This window comes from Cyrtonyx montezumae, unplaced genomic scaffold, assembly GCF_038088225.1.
Source record: "Cyrtonyx montezumae isolate F1298 unplaced genomic scaffold, pur_monq_1.0 scaffold_7, whole genome shotgun sequence".
NCBI lineage: Eukaryota > Metazoa > Chordata > Aves > Galliformes > Odontophoridae > Cyrtonyx > Cyrtonyx montezumae.
The window spans coordinates 29,747,156-29,767,702 of NW_027072078.1; the positions used below are offsets into that span (position 1 = coordinate 29,747,156).

At 39.6% G+C, this 20,547-nt stretch overlaps 1 protein-coding gene across 6 annotated transcripts; it reads left to right on the forward strand.

Moving 5' to 3' along the window:
* The first annotated feature begins 373 nt into the window (after positions 1-373).
* On the forward strand, positions 374-20,090 carry ACMSD (aminocarboxymuconate semialdehyde decarboxylase). Of its 6 annotated transcripts, XM_065750337.1 has the most exons (10): positions 380-584; positions 3,772-3,816; positions 7,109-7,205; positions 10,385-10,434; positions 11,698-11,934; positions 13,475-13,568; positions 15,280-15,375; positions 15,794-15,966; positions 19,680-19,778; positions 20,028-20,090. In XM_065750337.1, the coding sequence occupies exons 1-10, from the start codon at positions 528-530 to the stop codon at positions 20,088-20,090; spliced, it is 1,011 nt and encodes a 336-aa protein (XP_065606409.1). In that variant the 5' UTR covers positions 380-527. The 6 variants fall into 6 exon arrangements, with proteins under 6 accessions (XP_065606411.1, XP_065606409.1, XP_065606414.1 ...); XM_065750339.1 differs by lacking the exons at positions 19,680-19,778; positions 20,028-20,090 and adding an exon at positions 17,543-17,665 and having other exon boundaries at positions 374-584; XM_065750342.1 differs by lacking the exon at positions 7,109-7,205 and having other exon boundaries at positions 386-584.
* The last annotated feature ends 457 nt before the right edge of the window (positions 20,091-20,547 follow it).

Sequence of the window (20,547 nt, forward strand, 5' to 3'; positions counted from 1 at the left end):
TATTTCTGTAAATTTTTAAAGTAACTCTTCAGAAAAAGAGTAGTAGATGAGGTATGACTGCCTACCAAGAGTATATCATGTGCTCACAACAAATTCATGGAAGAGTCTAAGAGAGAAAAAGGAGGAAATTCAAATCACCACGCTTAATGCATTTATTCTAATTCAATTTCATTGAATGGTTTTCAACTTGTAAAGCTGAGCTTGCAAAGGAGCTTGCATTTTAGACTCTAGGTAAAATAAATCCCTTTATACTGCCAATATAAACATACATTCCTCCCTTTGCCCTCAGTCAGCTGTAGTTGATGCAATAACATGGACTTTCTGCTAGAAGCCTTTGTTCTTTTGCAGAGCCACTCCTCTGGGATCTAGTCTCCCTGGTTGGTTACTGTACTGTGTTCTCATGACCCACAGCAGGTGGATCCGAGCAGCAGCCGAAGCTAATAACCTGCTGAACCAGGGACAAGAAGGATAGTAGCAATTACGGCGAAAACTCTGTGAAACAGTATTTCTCCTTTGATACTTCCAAAATGAAAATTGATATTCATAGCCACATTCTACCTAAGGAATGGCCTGACCTAAAAAAGGTAATAAGAGTTTAGATATTCAGTGCCTTTTATTAGCAGCAGCCATTGGTACCAGTGTAATTGTTGACAGATCATTGAATGAAGGATTCTGTTATAAATACCTGTTTTCAGTAGGTTTTTATCTAATTGGATTTTTTCATTTTCAGAGGTAAGATATTTGCATGCCATTCCATTTTCTTGATGAAACCAGATTCACAAATGGTGTTCACTTCCAATTAAAATGGAGAAATAAGCAAATGTGAGATAAGATCAATGTTACCTAGAACAAAAGTCATTCATATCTTGTGCCCAGGGGCATGAGAGCCATTCACTTCAATAGGTATTGGGTGTCTCTAACTATGGCTAGCTGACGGTTATGATTATTTTACTAATATCTGTTATATTTTCAGTTGCTGGAAAGAAGCAGCATATTGTACTACAAATACAAATCTCAGTTGTCACAACACTGTAGCTATAAGTCAACTTATCCTAACTCGGAATTTTTGCATGATAGGCTATTATTAGCATTCAACAGCATGAATATATTCTTGCCAGTAGCAATTTTATGATCCTGTGAAAAGTATCTGAGAATGGAAAGTGTCATTTAAGTTTTCATGCAGTAATTCTACACCTTTTCTTACTTCAGATTATCAAAAACAATGTACTCATCTGGCTCTGAGTTAAGTTGTAGAGTTGTTGCCTGATTAATTATTATCATAATTGAACAATTGATGGATGACTGCTTTTGGACTCATAAGATACCACATCTGCAATGCTACAAAGGGTACTGAAAAAGATTGCATGATGAAATTGTATTTACATACTGCTTATATATAAAAATTGTTTGCAATTAAAAATCGCTTTCAGAATTCTAGGACAGCTACTTTTATAACTCTTTAATGTTTTCATTCATGAAATCAGAGAAGATGAGAGCTGCATTGTTGCTTCTTCTCTGACTGGAATTCTGTGTTGGCAGTAGCTTGAATGAACATTGGCTGTGTGTGCCAGTGGTATGGAACCAGCTGATTTCATTGTGGCTGTCAGCGACAACAAAAGAATACCATTATTTTAGCTATGCTTTTAGGCATCTGACACATTAACTGACACTGTTACACCGTACATCTCTTTTACTTCAATATTTCGAGGTTGATGATGGCAAATTCTCAGGTAAGCATAAGTTCCATATGTCTACGACTTTAAACATGACAGTCCAGTATCAGGTGCTAGCCAGATTGCAGCTGGAAGGCTGAAACAACCATTTAGAAAAAAGTACTGAGATAATCTAAAATTAAGGATATATGTGGGATTATTTCTCCATGAGGAGTGAGGAGTAACATTATTATGCATAAAACCTCCTGGAAGGGAATGTTTCTTCCCTCTAGAAAGGGCTTTATAAGTATTTATATTTCTTATTTATAAGAGTTCCTTGATGACAAAAACATATACACTGGATAAAGTAGATGAGATGGCAGATATTTTTAGTACAAATGTCTGGTTTAAACGAGTAGAGGCTTGAATATCCAGACTGCAAAAAAAGACTACTCTTACTTATTTCATATTTCTATTCATTTTTTGAGCAAAAATCCTTTATCTAAAAAAATTATATCTTTATTCTGAATTGAAATGATTTAAATCTTTCTGTCATATGTAAGTGAAAGGGACAATAAATTCACTGAAGATGAGATCACCTCAAGAATGCTTTGATGTTCATGGGTGTATGTTGGGATGAGATCACTGCTGTTAGTCCCTGGGGTCAGCTATAGGCCACTGCTGCATTTATTTAAGCACTGATTAAAGAGGTTGATACCAAATTTTTAAAAGTTAATTTCTGCCTGTTAGTTTTGGTTTCCTCTATTCTAAAGTTTGAGATTTGTAAAGGTTTATTAATGGACCCAGAATAGAAAACAACTCTCAAAATTGCCTGGAGCCCTCTGTAAATTCAGGCCATTAACATAGCTCTATACACCTTATGCACAGGCCAATTAGCCATGTACACAGTGTTAAACTTCTTTCATTTTTTAGCCTTATAAACATTAAATCCTGAACCTATCACTGGAACTTTCTATTATCAAGATAATTATTTAAGAATTTAGGAGCCCCTAATAAGTATAAAAATGAATAGAAATTAATGAATTTCTTCAGGATGGATTATCAATGCATGCAGCTAATAACTGACAGGTAAAAAGAGGGAAGGCAGTTCAAACACAGACCAGTGAGTTTCTCTATTGCCCACAGGTTTCCTGAGCACCTCTGGGATACTCATTTTCTGCACAGGAAAATAACACAGAGCTAATTCTCATTAGATGTCATAGCATTTTCCCTAAATTTTAATGCCTATATATATATATAAAGCTATGAATATTTATATAAATATTTAAATTTAAATAAAATGTACCTCTGGCTGAATTCAGGAGGCTTGGCTCTGCACGCCTACTGTGGGAAAGCTGATGGTGGTGCTTCATATCGATTTTTTTATCACAGGAAATTCTGGACTTTATTCACATTGTTCACACTTCAGTGAAAGAAATCTCTGCTTCTACTTTGTTTCCTTTGAAATGTTTCTCGATAGAAAAAAAATAGGAGTTCTGAGCACTGTTTATGCTATTTCATTATTTCTAACCTTTTAATTAATGAAAATAAAGTAAAATCAGCTTTTTCTGTGTTGTGTTTTAAAAATTGAATCTCTAGAAGAATCAGTGAGCACCTAAGCTTCTCCTTTCAGCTTCTCTTGGCTGTTTAAATATTAACAGAGAGAGACTGACCTTCAGTACTGCTGCTGAATCATGGAAGCTGAAAAGTGGAATCGATACATCTTTGTGCTAACGATTAACTGATAACTTTTTGTTAGGATTGGAAAACTGTCAGCTCAGTTTTTACACTGCCACGAGTTTGATTCAATTGGTTATGTGTTAAAATATAATTCCAATTAGACCCTGAATGAGGTACGCACCTTTAAGCGCATTGAAATCAGATTTAATAGGTATTTTAAAATGTTGTCGAACTGGAAGCAGAAAGTTCAGATTTACAAATACAACTGGTATAGTTAGGTTAAATTTTTGCACTTCTACTGACATCAGTGGGGCTACTTACATGGAGTATGCACGTTAAGTATGTATAACCTGTATGAGGCAGTGCTGGGTTGTAAGAACTGATGCTGTTATTATTTTGCAGAGTGCTAACTGGTCACTGGCTTTCTCTTCTTTTCTAGAGATATGGATATGGTGGATGGGTACAGCTGGATCATCACTGCAAGGTTTGGGCTGTTTGGTGTCGGTCTTGCGTTGCAGTCACGAACAAAAACTCCCAGGAAACCCATTACAGAGCAAAGCAGCAATATGATTGGCTGTGTCTTTGAGAGAGATTTACCTAGAGGTCTATTTTTATGAATTAATATCACTCGGAGTCCTAATATGCCTCAGCAGGACTTGCTTAAGACATGAAACTCAGGATAGTCATTTGACATTCTCCTGTATGAACCACTATCCATTTTTTGTCATAATATCTAAACGCTTGGAATGGGTAGCCCTTAGGAATTGTGTTAATAAGACATGTCTACCTGAAGTAGATAATGCAGAATTCTCTTAGTTAAGTCTATATGAGAAGCTACAACAAAGGTATTTTAATAAAAGTGTAAGAATTTGATCATGGAAATACCTTCAAAGGGAAATAGTAACTTCTGTAATGTTATGATGACAAGGAGAACAAGCAGTGGTTTCAAGTATTCAGGAACAGTAGGAACAATACATAGATTTTGAAGTGTCTAATCCTTGCCAGCTAATAATACACACTGTTGTCACTATAATGTGCAAGGCCATGACATCAAATGCCTAACAACCTTTTATGAAAGAGGGACACAAGATATGAAGGCTGGGACTGAGAATGAGGAGCAAACAAATACTATGGTGAAATTTCAGATCTCAGCCTCAGCAGGCATGGGAGGAGAGAACAAGCCACCTGCTGAATCCAAGTGTGGATGGCACAGCTTCTGAGATTCTGGTAGGTGCAGGAAGGGGAGACTCGGAGACACTGTGAGCAGCTTAGCTGTTTGCTACAGGCCTCATGCTAAAAATCCTTGCTAAAAATAGCTCTCGGAGGAACTCTGTGGCAAGTCAATAATAGCTTTATATTCTCTGCAGAGAATTCTGCCTAGCCTACTTCTGTCTGAGTGTTGCATGAAAAAAGGGCATGGCAAAATAAAATCCTGGTCAGACATGAGGAGCTAGGGTTAATGCTTAAGAGTCTTTAGAAGATTTTTTCCAAAGGAAAGTCTTCTCAAGCTTTGATGAAAGAAAATAACTACATGCATGCCTTAAGAAGTGCAGTTTGGGATGTAACTGAATAGTTTAGTGATGCAGTAATTTTAAATGTATGAAGCTCGCTGAACCAAATCAGCCTCCTGGACCCAAGGCCCTTAAATCTCTCTCTTAATGTTCAAATAAATTAATTAAGGTCTTAAATATTAGATAATGTTAAGAATAGCATAGCAGCACATCACAGCACAGCTCCAGCAGCCATTCCTTTGGAACATGGAAGATTTCTCCATGATCTATGTTTCATTCTCACTACTGCAAAAACTTCTCACCAGCTGAGGTGTCTGAGTAATTCCTTACTTAAGAAATATGAGGTGCAGATTAGTGGCAGTGTCTATAGATGATAACAGTATGACTGATTTTGCAGTCAGACTGCTGCTGGGCCAGATCTTTCTATCCTGACAGACATGAGCATGAATCTATTCAGACGGTCGTGTTCCTTCATTACTAAGTCTGGTGTTGCTCACATACAACATTGTGAGTTTAGCCTTGACCTGTAGGATGTTTTTGTTCTTGAAGAATCAGTTAATGCAAAGGAAAATAGGAAACTGCTCAGTGAACTCTCTAATGAGAACAACACAGGGCTTATTAAAATCTTTCCTATATTGCAAACCCTGCTGCAGCATTCAGAGAACTCCCATTCACCTCAGCATTTATGTATGAGCTGGTGAAAAGGTTGCTGGTGAAATTACAATCTATGTAACACAGTTTTCAATATTAGCAGAAGGAAGTATATATGAGCTCAGTATATATGCTGTGCTTTAGCTTTGCCTGAGGAAAGAATTAAAATTCACCTGTGCTCACAGAAATACTGCCAGCAGTAAACCAGTAAAGGCCACACAACATATTTGTATGTGATACAACGCTCAGTTCTACTTTGACTGTTCTCCCTACTCACACCCCAAATATTTTTCCATTTATTAGGCAGTCTGCAGCCATGGGCTCATCTTTTTTTCATCATTTTTTTTTCTTTAATGTAACTGAGTACATGGCTACAGTAAAACTTTCTGTCAGGTTGGAAAATCAATTTTACAAGAACTTGAAGTATATTACCAGAGGACCAGGATTATGTACTTGTTATTACTGATTGTAGGATTTCAAGTAATTTTCACAAGCTGTGATACAGCCAACAGGTAACTTGCCAGTGTGTTGAGGCAGCACAGTAACATTTGCTGAAGAGAGCTTTAAAATATTCGTTAGAGCAGTATATTTGTGAACAGTGTCTAAAGTTAATAGCAAATGCAAGGTTAAGAATACCTGACTTCTCAGAAGATGGTGACAGAAGCCCAGCTCCTCTCTGAATAGTGAAATTGTGTAGGTTATTGCTGGTTTAGCATAACTGTAGGAATGATTTGGTTTAACAAGTTTTTATTTAGCAAAACAGGCAGGTGTTCAGAGGATCCTAAATAAAAAGATTTTTGCTGGGAAAAATAAAGTGGCCTTTGGAGAGAGAGAATTCCCTTTCCAGGAGAGCACTTCTGCCCTACACTTAGCTGGTGGTTACTGTGAAGGTGAAAGAATTACTGCCGTGCTTTCTCACAATTTATCTGGCTTTCAGTTTTCAACTGTAAATTCAGTGTCTCCTTCTCCCAGCACATCTCCTGCATGGCCACGTTTACCTATCCCATATCCACATGGTGGTGTAGGTCTTCTCACTTGACCTATTTCCACTTAGCCCCAAAGATGCAACAAGCAATCAAAATTACCAGGCCTTGCAAGTACTGGAGAAATGTATCTACTCAATTAGTGCTAAGCCAATACAAATACTGTCTTGTCTGTCTTGACAGACACGTAGAGATGTGTGGCTATGTACACCTGTGGCAGATATTTTCTTTTGCTTAATGTAACATCACTGCCCTTCTAATCATCTTTGGACAGCTGAAAATCAACTGAAGAAATAAGTTTAGAAGTATGTTTCCATGTTCACAGTTAAAGGAACGGTACTCAATTTCCTGACCTTGATAATATTTTGAATGTTTTAAGTTTGGGAACTGGTGGCAAATGAGGAAGGTATATAGTAGACTGGGTAATGGTTTTATACTGTGTTTAGATTTGTGAGTTTGGTTTTGGTTTTGTTGTTGTTTTTTTGTTTGTTTGTTTGTTTGTTTTGTGTGTGGTTTGGGATAAACTTTGGTTAAAGTTTAGATGAGGTTATGAAATAATTATATTTACTATATAAATCAGCATGTACTACTTTGTCATATTTATAATATATATGAAAATGTCATTTCTCAGGGACAGGCAAAGATGATGAAGGATGGAAAGGTTTTTAGAGTTATTCAAGAGAACTGCTGGGATCCAGTAGTACGCATTAAAGAGATGGACCTATCAGGTACCTCCACAAAGGAACTGAAATCTCTGTGTCTCATTCAGAACATCTGCTCTGTTAATGCATCTGAAAGTGCTTAATAACTGTAGCAAAAATTAAAAGATTTATCAAACTGCTTCCTTAGCTTAAATCCATTAGAAATCAGTGAAAACTGATATGTTTTATACTCAGACTCAAATTGGATGTGTTCCTGTAACTTTCCTCATTGTCAGTAGCTATTTATTCCCCAGATGTGCTCCCTGAGTTCAGTGGGATTGTTAATGTAATAAGGAACTAGCTGACATAAAGAATGCAGAATCTGGACTTGAAAAGAGACATTCCAGGTATAGACGAGATGTTCATTAAAGAGGAAACCATTTCATTTTCATTCCAAATGTTAGGAGTCCGCTTATTTATTTATCTAATTGTTTCTTTTTGTAATATTTTTCTTCTGTTTCTGTGTGTTTGCTAGAAAATTGTGAGCTACAGAACTGTTACTATTGCTTTCTTAGGAAAGAGTTTTCCTGATTTAGAACCTTAACCACATGCCACAGCTGTAATTTTACCTTCTAGCAGGTGTCTTTGTGTCACTAAACGAAATTTGCAGTGACTGAGAATGAGCAAAAAATCAATGATTTCTTGGTTCTTACTGACACTATAATTCCAAATTATTTTCATGAGAGAAATCCTAGATTACTAGATTATCTATTCTTAGACTGAGGCCAGAATAATTCCCTAGGTCAGTTCCTAAGTAAACATAACTTGACTATTTTCTCCAAGATATCAAAGAGAACAAACATCTGAATTATTTCAAAAACCAAGTATATGATAAGCAATACCCTTATGATCGTTATTTTACTTTTCTAATGGGATAGTATGTTAGAAGGTATTTGGGGTCTTCCTCCTAATGGAGGTTTACTCTGCAACACATAACATAAGCCAGTCTAGAAAAATATGACTCAGATAGCTTTAAACTGCCTTACTGTCAGCCTGGAGAAGAACTTCAGACTCCAAACATCAGACATTTAAGTGGGAATGTGTGCAGCTTTGACTGGATTGTGATCATTTCCCTGAGTTAAGTCAGGGATGTTTTTGTGTTTACCACAGTACTCAATTGCAGCGTCAATGCCTTTGGGCATTGTTCCTTTCCAAATATTTCCTGTACCACTAGTGGCAAGTTTCTAATAATTCTGCCTATCTAACTGGTGTAGATGAAGAAAAAGTTAGGAGCAACTTTTCAACTTTTTGCAGCAACTGTCCAGAAAAGAAAACCAAATAAAACCAACACCACAATACTTCTTCACCAACTGAACCATCCTCGTTTGCTTAAAAAAAATAGCAATAATGATCTTAAACCGTGTGTTACAGCACCATCTGGTGACATGTACCATAAAAATATCCCCTTTATTACAGCACCCCAGAGACACAGGTATCAGTTAATTAAGTGTGAAAATAAAAGAGTGCATAGCATTTTTCATTCCTATCATTCTTCTAATTATAAAGACCGTGGGCCATGTTGATTGCTTTCAGTTAATGTAGCTCTAGCTACTCAATGCAAAGGCAATTTTATGTAGCACAAACCGATATAGAAACCTACTCCAAAAAATAAACTTCCAAGTACATCATCATTTTTGAACAAAGATACAGGGAGGCTCCATGCTGAACAAAGCTACTGTCACTCACTGTAAGGTGCTAGTAACTCAGAGAGGTAACGTACAGCATGGTCACCAAAGGACCTTGTGCACTGCCCTAGAGTTCTTGACAACAGCAGGGGTAGCCAGCGTAACAGAGACAGACTGGCCCCATGATCCTATGTCCCAGGTCTGATCAGTGTACAGATCTGTCTTGATTAACTCAAGACAAACTTCACACAAACTGTAAAGGCTATTCAATGAGAGAAACCGTAAATCAGATTAACGTTGCAGATCTGTGACACAAACCATCACAGTTTTGTTGGAGAAAAGCTTTCAGTTAATCTTTACTGCCATTTCTTATTATTTTTGCTTGTGAAACCCTTTGTAGAGGTGCATCCTACTTCAGCTATCAAACCAAACTCAGTAAAATGCACTTAGCAGTGTGATTGCAGTGGTACAGCTAGCTATGGTATGGCTGCCATTCAGGTATATCATCTGCTAATCAGGTTGCACCAGGAGGATTCAAGAAGTTAAGAGAAATCATATTTGGAATATAAAGCAGAGTTTTTTCCATGCTGATTCACCTTCTCCCTAAACTTAGTATCTGGGAATGTTCAGCATAAAAATCTACCTTTAAGGTAGTATAAAAGTGGATGGAAACCAGATATAGACATACTGTGAGAAACATGGAGAATGTTCTCAAGTGTTCTAATCAAGTGCCTGGTAGCATATAAGCACAGAATACAAATTAGGTTGTACTTGGATAAATGTCACTGTAGACCGAATCTTTAATCTCCAAAACATCACTGTTGTGCATAATATTAATCAGATCTTGCAAAAGAGACTCCTGAGTCAGCTTTCCCTCTTATTTCCCATTTAAAATACAGAGAGGGGTAAATGATTTTGTTAAAAATGTGAGTGCTTTATCTGGGCTATTGTCTTTAATTCTTGTAGAGTTCCTCTGCCATCTTTTGAATTAGTATTTTTATTAGTTTTTATTGCTAACAGCAGACAAAACTTTCTTGTACTTAAAATCTCATTAGTCCAGAAACAAGATGAATAAAACCTAACACAGTATAGCTCTGAGGAACCTTCTGGAAAACAACCAAAGCATCGTTAACAAAACATTGTTTATCTTTGAGCTACTTTACATATTTATTATATTATGTATAAGAAACATGACCCCAAAGCAAACAAGATATTGCATGCTGTTGGCTGAACGTTCATTTACATGAGGATAACATTAAATTGCTGTTTTACTCAACTTCACACCTGCTTGAATCACAATACACTGCTAACATCAAAATATATGGTTTCACAACATACTCTGTGTCAGTTTTCTCTTTCTTTCCCCTTAGCAAAAACATTTCAATCCCATAAGCTGATGCACCACAAGATTTATTGCCACGATTCTCAATTAGCAAAAAACAGATCGTATCCCTACTAAAGTTATCTCATTCTTTCTCTCCATTTCAGCTGTTACTTTCTATGCTTCTGCCTTTCAACTCAAAGTGCTTTCTTATTTTATCAGAAGAATGAAACATTAATAACTGCTTTTTTCTTTCTCAGGAGTTACAGTGCAAGTCCTTTCCACCGTCCCTGTAATGTTCAGTTATTGGGTAGGATTCTACTATTGTTTTTTATTATTCTTATGTTACAGTTTTTAAAAGAAAACTGAACGTATCTTCCTGTAAATTATGTGACTGGAACAGTTGCCAGAGCACAGAGGTAAATGGGGAACTGTCCTGCTGAGAAAAACAAAAGGAAAAATAGCCCAGTGATCAGAAGAGCCAGCAGGGTGTGCTGGCAAAGTTCCACTCCAGAGTACATCCAGTAGGAAAGAATGGGACACTGACAGAATTCCTGGTGGGGATCTTAACGTGGGGTATCTGGAAACGTGGAGAAGGAATTCACACGAACCCCTGGTTAGTGGGAAGAGGCACTGATGGACCGATCCCATGGAAGTTAGGCATCAGACACTATTTTCACATGCACTACAAATTCAAAGATGTATTTGGGACTTTGTCTCACTCTCTTTTAAATGTGCCATAGGAGGAGAACCAGAATCCTTTGAATATTAAAATCCAGTTGCAAAATTAATTTGTTCCCTTTACCACTTGATCTTGTATGCATCAAAGAAGTAGTAACAGTCTGGTAAGATGAACCATAGCAATATGGTGCTGTAAACACACTCTGTTTGAACGTTTGTGTATGTGTAGTAGTCAAGCTGTAGGTTGTAAAAAGATGTCACATAAAAGTTATTGTGTTAAGCATCTGTATAAGCGGTGCTATTGCACCTTAAATTCTTTAAAATTTTACACTAATATTTATGGGATTTTTTCCATCAAGTGTGTATTAGGAAAAAAAAAAGGAAATGAATTATGTGGATATTGCAGTTTTTAACTCAATCTGTAAGTGTTATCTTATTAATTGCTAGACAGCTTTGCTCTGTTTTCTCTGTAAGATTACCACATCTTTCACATTGTTCTCTTCAGCTTCTATGATAGGGTGGTAATACCAATTGCTATCTTTGTAAATGATTTGCTCAGGTTTTCACACTTGGAACAACAAACACGGCGGACTGGTTTACACAAAAAAAAAGACCCAGTACGTCAGTGCATCAGCAACCTGAGCCTTACTGTGCTCTTCCTGAGTGCTAAAGGCAGTCACAGTTGATACAATATTCAAGACAAGAACAACTGTAGTCAGAGGATTTAAAGCAAAGCAAGGTTTGATTTGCGTTCATACAGAACTGTAAAGTAAATTTCAGTTTCAAGCCCTGTCTCTGATTTGTTTGCAGAGACATTCATCAAATATCTACTAAAGGTGATAACATTTGAGAACTACATTTTAATATACTATTCTGCTTAATATCTTATCAGGCGAAACCTCAGGATACTTTAGATCTATCCCAGATGTTAAATAATGACTTAGCAGATACAGTAAAAAAGTACCCCAAGAGGTTTATTGGCTTGGGTACGTTGCCCCTGCAAGCACCAGAGCTGGCTGTGAAGGAAATGCATCGGTGTGTGAATGAACTCGGGTTTCCTGGAGTACAAATAGGATCTCATGTCAACGAGTGGGACCTGAATGCCCCAGAACTCTATGACATTTATGCTGTGAGTAAATGTTTCTTTCCTTATTTGGCTGAATCCTGGGACGTGGAGTTCCATCTAGAACTATATTGATACGCATTCAATAACCAGCTAGATTTATAGATACAACAATGGGCCGTTCCAATCTGCTCGGTGTAAATGAAGGAATTTGCAAAAGACTCTCACTAATTTTGTTTAATGTATTGAAAATCAAGCAACTAAGAACATTAATTTAAAATTGCACACTTTTTTTAAAGAAAGAAGAGTGCATCTCAAATGTTTTTCATTCATGAATTCACGAATCCAGCCCACTTAAACCAGAGAGATAACATTGCAGTCTGAGAATTCTGTGTTTGATCCCAAGGTTCTTATTTACCCAAGCGGAATCAGCACAATCCCATTTTCACACCATGTACTTACATCAGACTAATCACTAGTTAATTAAATTTATAAGTCTGCCAAGCCACTTACTGAGTTGCTATTTTCAATTTACAAATGTATATAACCATTACTCCTTAGCATCCAAAAGTTGCACCTTTATTTATGTAAGTGTGGATAAATAAACCTGATTTTTTCCCAAGTGTGACAATCTCCTTAGCAACAAGAGGAGGTCCAGAAATAAAACTGACAAAACAAACCTGTTCAATCCTGGTTGAGCGTATGAATGACTCTGATTATTATATGCTTAAATGTAAGCTTGTCATTAAATAACTCAGTCAGGATCAGCAACCTATATTGTTCCTCTGTTGGTTGTTTTGTTTGTTTGTTTGTTTTTAAAGTTATCAGTAGTTTGGGAAAAACTGATGTATTTGTGTGGACATGGTTTCTTGAACAAACGCAGCTAAATTTCTGACTCAGGGTGGATTAGAAAGAGTTGTAAGAGCCAATCAGAGGACCAATGAGGACAGTGTAGTGCAACAACAATGAACACGAGGGAAAACTTCTTAACCCTGAGGGTGACAGAGCCCTGGAAGTGGCTGCCCAGAGAGGCTGTGGAGTCTCCTTCTCTGGAGATGTTCAGGTGCTGCCTGGATGCTTTCCAGTGCAACCTGCTTTAGGAACATGCTTCAGCAGGGGGGTTGGATGATCTCCAAAAGTCCCTTCCAACCCCTACGTTCTGATTCCTGAATGCAGCTGGAACAGCTGTATAAAACCACCAGATACAGTTCTACAAAACATTTGGAGAATTAATCTTCATATGTGAAAAAGCCAAAAGGATCCTACCTTGAACCAAGTTTTATAACGCAGAATGACTGATGTTAAAAAGTACTTCTGTACCACATTACTGTGAGAAACACTTGGCTTTCCACACAGATATTATCATCCATGTTTCCAATCCTGCAGTCTCAAAAAGAACTTGGAATCTGAGTGAGGAATTCAGGATAGGTACCAGAGGAGTAAATGCTACAAACTAATGCTTATAGTTCTTACTTCTGGGCCTATTTACAGAGCTAGTACTAGTGCTCAGTATGGTTTTGCAGGAGCCCTTTAAAGCATGACTAAAAACTTCAATGTATTTTGGCAAGATTAAGAAAAGGCTTAAGATTTTTTACTTTTGCTGCAGGCTGCTGAACAATTAAACTGCTGTCTTTTTGTGCACCCCTGGGACATGCAGCAGGATGGAAGGATGTCCAAATACTGGTTTCCTTGGCTGATAGGTGAGTATATTTATTTTGCTTAATCTGTACTCACAAACTGTCATTGGGCTGTGCCCAAAAGATTGTTGTGATTGTACTAACACAGACAAAAATGACATGCTCTTTCTTTAAAATCAAGCATTACAATTATATCTGTGGTGGAAATCCAGCAGGCATTTCTTTTTAAGCCAGTATAGTTTTCCTAAGTTTTTATACATAGAACTGAAATTAACGAGACTTGTAATAGAATATAGTATTCTCTCTTGTCCTAAATACAGAGTGCAATTGACTAGGTGAAAATCAACTGCTTCTGAAACCCAGGCCCAAAAAATAACACAAGTAAATGCAGAAAGGGTAGAGTGAGCAAAACCAACAATAATTCCTAGAATTTCTTTGGACTATTTCCCAGTAATGAGTAGACAGGTGAGGAAATATTCAATCTAACTTCATATCAACAATAGTTGAAACAACTTGTACTTTGGAAGCTCCCCAGAGATGTAGGGAATTCAATTTGGTTTCTCTTTTACTCCCCATCAGCTGGGTAAATGAGGGTGACACTGAATGACAGGAAATATATTCAGTTGCTACTTAGGACTTTTGTAAGATTGATTCTACCCTCACTTATTCTTTTTCATGGTTTCCAGTGGAGATGTTCTGAACTATATATGCAATATGCAAATGATGCATGTTTTGGAAAGCAAAGTGTCCCATCCACGAGTGCATTAAAGCACAGTTATCAGTTGGCCTTATTCAGAGAAGGCCCTACAAAACAGACTTAAAAAGAGATTAAAATTGTTATTAATAATCTGAAAGATTTTCCTAATACGCCCATAAGGCTTTGCATCTGGGAGTATAGTACAAACATGAAATAAAGATACCCTTTGGTGCTGGATAAGTGTTGTTTCCCCCCCTGCAAGAGGGGAACTCCAACAGCTCCTGATTTCCAAGCTGGATGACTAAAGTTATGCACCAAAATAAGGTGATAATATAAATACATCGTGTGCTCAGAAACTGAGACTTGACGTAGAAACCTAAATAGTTGCTAGGTACCTAACACTGGGTATCCAAGCTACCCAGTGCAAAAGATGGAGATTAGCTACTGTGGGAATACTGCAGAAACTGACACCACATCATATTAAAACCTGTGTTGGAATATGCACCAATGTTGCTGCCCCACTTTCCACACAAAGGAAACCCAGAAGTTCAAATGAAAAGAGAACTTGGTCTATTCCAGACTTGTCTTTAAGCTGGTAAAGCTGGGAAGCCAAGTCAGTACCGTGCAGTTCAGGACACACCCAATGCCCAGCCCTGCCAGTCAACTTCATGGTGTAAAATAAAAGGAGAGCTCAGAATTTGGCTGATTTCAGCTTCTAGTTCTGTGCCTTCGTTTCAATTAGAAATCACACAATCACAGAACTGTAGGGGTTGGAAGGGACCTCTGGAGATCATCGAGTCCAACCCTCTGCCAAAGCAGCTCCCAGCCCAGGTTGCACAGGTAGGTGTCCAGGCAGGTCCTGTACGTCTGCAGAGAAGGAGACTCCACCACCTCTGTGCAGCTGTGCCAGTGCTCCGTCACTGCACTGTGAAGAGGTTCCTACCTCCTGTACATCAGTTAACTGTAACTGTATTTCTGTAACTTATTTCTTCAGTAGGCTCAGGGCGTATTAAAGAAAATGAAGATAACATTTCAAACTCAAGGTCTGGCTTGATGGTGTTTTTTTTTCACTCTTAGGCATGCCAGCAGAAACAACCATGGCCATTTGCTCCATGATTATGGGAGGAATCTTTGAAAAATTTCCTAAGCTGAAAGTTTGTTTTGCACATGGGGGTAAGCAATACACTTGCTCTTTAGCTGAGCAGGGTACAATTGTATTTTCTGCTATGCCAGGTAGTGGCGTGAGTACTTCACTGAGCACAATTAGTAAATGAGGATATCTGACAGACAGGTTGCTCATATGAACATTTGCTATCATATTTCAGCCTGTGTTTGAATTGCTATGACAGCCTTGAAGGAAGGTGAAAAGAAAAGGGAGGCAGGAAGGCAGCCTGTGGGTAGGGAGCACTAAGAATCTGGGTGTCACTGTAGCAAAGAAGTGGGAAAACAGAGAAAGACAGTAATGAAAGAGAATGGATAAAAAAATGCCTGTGCAGAGCTCTTCTTCTCTAGTTAGTTAATAATAAAACTTATGTATCTCTGTTTTCCCTCCTACATATTTACAGTTTCTGTTGCTAATTTCTCCTTGCAGGAGGTACTTTTCCATACACAGTGGGGCGAATCTCCCATGGATTCAACATGCGCCCTGATCTGTGTGCCATGGATAATAAGATAGATCCCAGAAAATACCTTGGCTCATTTTACACAGACTCCCTTGTCCATGACCGTGGTGCACTAAGGCTCCTAACCAGTGTCATAGGAGAGGTGAGTTTTCATGCTTCCAGAAGCAGGTGGGTCATTCTGGATTTAATTCCCACAATGAAATAGAGAAACAAGAGAAGAGTAAGAAGGCAGACGCTGCTCTCAGATAGAGTTTGGATTTTGGGTGGTCCATCCCTTATTTTTGTACTCCCCACCAGACAGTGTTGTAGCAACACCTGTAGCCTACTGATTGGGAGAGTTATTTTGGTGAATTGGTGGACCGAGAAAGCTTCATGTTCTCATACTGAGAGGATGTGCCGTGCAGTGCACATCCCAGTACCTGTTTCTTTCTTTCCAATTCAGGAGACAGTCTTGCTTTATTCAGTGAAATGATGATCATTTCATGATGTGCAGCTTTCTTTGCCAGGTTGGGTATCATATGTGCTGGAGTGACCAGCTGGTACCTACAGTGAAGATTAAATCTCTGCCTTTTCAGTGTGTGTCCATGTGGAGCGTCTCCTTCACAGAACCTTGTATTTCATATCAGTTTTTCACATTACCAAGCACACACAGCATACAGAGAACTGAACAGAATAAATGCAACCATCTTGTCTTGGGAGGGAAGAAGACTTGGTCGGTATTTGGGTGGTTGGCCTCAGGGCCAGAAAACAGTCTACAGCCAGCTTCATCTACAGGTCAGACTACCTTTGACATGACTATATTTCAGCTGGCCACGTGCTGGCAGTGCCATTAGCCATGCCTCTTTTACTTCCCTTGAAAATGTTCCTGCTCAAAGGATTCCATATGCACAACAGCAAAAAATGAGGCTGCACTTGTTAGAGAAAGCTGTTAACAAATACCAGAACTTGGAAAGCAGTATATTTTCTTTCTTTTTTTCATATCCTACGGCATCTTATCCTTGAAGAAACATCCACACCACATTTTCAAGCCTTATTTTATTACTATGAAAATTTCTAAAATTCTTCTTTTTCCCATTGAACTTGTTATCCTCACATCCACCATTTCAAGAGTCTCTAATATGTGAACTATTAGCAGAATTACAAGTATAAGATAAATGAATTCAGGGCTAAAACCAGTGTGATGGGTTCTCATGTGGGATACTGCCACTTTATAAACAGAAGGTCTGAAATGGGACAGCTCTCTGGGGTACAGCTGAGAGCTGTGCAGGAGAGGCACTGGTGTGTGTGCAGATCTCCACGTGTGTGTGCCTCCAGGGCCTTAGGGAACAGCCACTACCTGCCCTCAGAACGTCATGTGGGCCTTCAGCTTATGAACATGAACGTCCAGCTACAGCTCAGAGTTGTGTGTTTTTAATCTCATGCATTCTTATTTTGGGGTCCGGGTTAATTTCAGACTATCCCAGTTAAAAAATCATTTTGTAAGACTGCAAAGTTAATCCCCACAATGGAGCAGCACGAACATAGCTGAACAAAAATTCCCTAGTGGTACTGGGTATAAAAAGCAAAGAACTGAATTGACAGGTGACTGAATGATGCAGCTTCTCTCTGCGAAAATTTCCCCATGGTGACTCCTTGAGAGCCATCACCAGAAGGTAAAAAACAATTTCAGTCCAGAAGTCGGAGCTGAACTGGCCCCAGCAATCTGGTCTTTTCTGCAGATGGATCCTGATAGCAGGAAAGAAGGCAAATGCAATTGTTTACTAAGGGGAAGGACCTGAAGATCTCTGACATTCATTTTAAGATTCTGTACTAGTGTGAGAAACAAAAAGCTGTTGGGTACAAGGGTTCATTGGGTTATTCATCAGCCACATTTACCTTTCTAAAAAACGAGATGCTTTATTGAGGTACTGGGCCTTAAGGGCTCTTATGGAAAATAAACTTCACTGATATCCTTCAGCATAACATAATAGATAACGTTCTAGGAGCACTGCTCACCTGCACAGACTTAGAGGGCTCCGCTGAGGCCAGCTGGATGAAGACAAGGACTGCAGTCCTCATGGCTGTGGATGGGTACAAACTGATGCTCAGGCAACAAAGGTGCTAATAAATGGGCAGCAATCACACTGCTTCTAGATTTTCTCATTACTTTACAGCTCTTAATTTTGCTGCCTATGAATAAATCACAGAATTGCAGGGGTTGGAAGGGACCTCCAGAGATCATCTAGTCCAACCCCCTGCCAAAGCAGCTCCCAGCCCAGGCTGCACAGGTAGGGTCACATAGTTAGCTGTGTAATGCTTTAAACTAGATGTAAATGAAAAAGAAAAGGTCAAAATAAGATGTGCAGATTATTGCAATGAGGAGGTGGGATCTCTTTCTTCAAACCTTAAACAAGAATTGATGAGCCTCTCCAGCCTACTCAACCTTAACAATTAAGCATCCGTGAAGGCATTGGGTTTTCTTCTCCTTTGTCTAACATAAAGTTGGTATGCTTATTGATTTAGTTTTCTAATATGGCGTACAGTGGTACTCCATGTGTTCAGAAAATGCCTCAGTATCCACTTAAACTTGATAAATACAAGAGGATGTTCAATTGTACACACATCCAAGTATATTTCATTTAACCTGCACTCACACTGATGCCGAGGGCTATAAGTTCTCCTATTCTAATCTCATGGCGAGACTTATGTACTGAAGTATAATGCAGCAGTACAGAACTGAACAATAGCACTCACGGCTCCTGTTGAGACCGCCTGGGTTTTTTCAGAGACTCTCGGGTGACATCTACTGGAGATAAAACAAATAAGCAGCATTTGTCACAATTATTTACTAAATAACTGAAATCAATCAAATACTGTCACGAGTCCCCCAGAATTCGTGAGTTTGACTTTAAATTTATGAGACGCTTCAAAAGGGACATTTTCAATGAAAAACGTGGCTTTCAAATACCCATGTTGGCAGGAGATGAAGCCTAAAAGCAAATGGACTTCTGATGATATCAAGTGTGTTGGCAATATTCATTCTAGAGCAGACGATACGAGGAAATAGCAAAGTGGAGAGGAACCTATCTACAGTGGATCCCCTGAGGCTCTGCCTATTTAATTTCATCTCTGATAGCAGCGATGATGCATGCTGATTTTTGCTGCATTTCCTGTTCTCTGACTGCTTCTGTCAGAAATAAATGAAATCACGTTGCCCATGTTCCCGTATGTATGTTTGGTGCTCACAGTTAATACCCAATTGTAGCAAAAGGCAGCAACATGTTAAAAAAAGTGGACTTCTGGAAATGTATGTGAACTCTGAGAGTCAGATTTAGGTTTTGTTACCTGGAGCCGAATCCCAATTAAATTATATACTTTTCTAATGCACGTCTGCAACAGTTCTCCATTTCAGTGTGTATGAAGCCACACCGCTCTGCAGCTGTTACACCTGGGGTTACTAATCCAGAAAAGATAGCTCTGATTGATGGAGATTTTGATGACATTCTTCCCAAATAGGAACGTAGCTTTGTGTTGGGGTGTGTGTACTCCAGAATGCAAACCCACGTGTCTCTCCTGGGTTTGGTACAAACCTCCTGAGGCGCTTCCTGATGTCTGCCAGAAGCTTTCGTGGTCTTTTTTGGGCTACAAAACAGCAGCTTTTTCCAAATATAAATTCACCGACAAGCCTTTGTTTTGTAGTTTTAGGTTTTTTTTTTCGGGAACTCAGGGACCGTCTTCGCCATCACTTTTATGGTCCATCAGTTCCTGCCGTGCTGGTGCAGGTTTCCCCGTGGTTTCTGACGCGTCCCAGACAGCACGCTCAGCTGCGCGGCTTCCTGCCACTACAAACCGTGCCATGTGTTTCTTTGTTGCCAGGACAGAGTTATTTTAGGGACAGATTACCCTTTTCCACTGGGGGAACTCGAACCTGGAAAACTGATCGACTCAATGGACGACTTTGACAGCAAACTGAAGGTATCCCCTTTCCATTTGGCTGCGGGGTTTGGGTTTGTTTGTTTTTTTATCGTTTGGATTTTGGGCGGGCTTCGGTTTGCGGGTTTTTTTGTTTTCTAAGTGTCTGATTTTGGAGCTGAAGGGAAACTTGAGAGCAGCGCGGGGTCCGCTGATACCGCAGAGGCTGCGGGGGCTGTGAGTGCGTGTGGTGCACGGTGTGCAGCATTTCCGCTTGCATGGGCACACACACACGTATTGGTTTTTTTGCAGGATAAGCTCAAGGCCGCCAACGCCCTGGAATTCTTGGGTCTCAGCAGAGAGCAGTTTGAGTGATCGCCCCGACGCCGCCGTGGGCTGCTTCACACGGCCCCGAGATCGCTACTTCCGTGCACAGAGCGTTCATTAAATGTCGCAGTGAGGGAAAAGCAAGCTGCTCGTTCCTATAGCGGCGCTGAGGCGCTCCCTGACCGCGCGCGAACGCGACCCGCGCGCTGAGGAGGGGCCGGCCTACGTCATTTCCGTACTCTGGAGGCGAGCCAGGTTCTTTAGTAGGGGCGTGCCGCGGAGTTTGCGTAGCTATTACGGCAGCCGCTCTCGGCGGGTCGGCCTCCGCGCGTCACGTGCTGCGGGAGCCATGATTCCCCCATCGCGCGGGCGTGGCGGCGCTCTCGCCGCGGGGCCGCCGGACTCTATGGTTGAGAACAGATAGGCGGCGGGCCGCCCGATCTCGCGAGAGCCGCCATGGAGGGCGGAGGGGAGGAGGCGGGCGCGGCGCCGGCGGCGGCGGGCG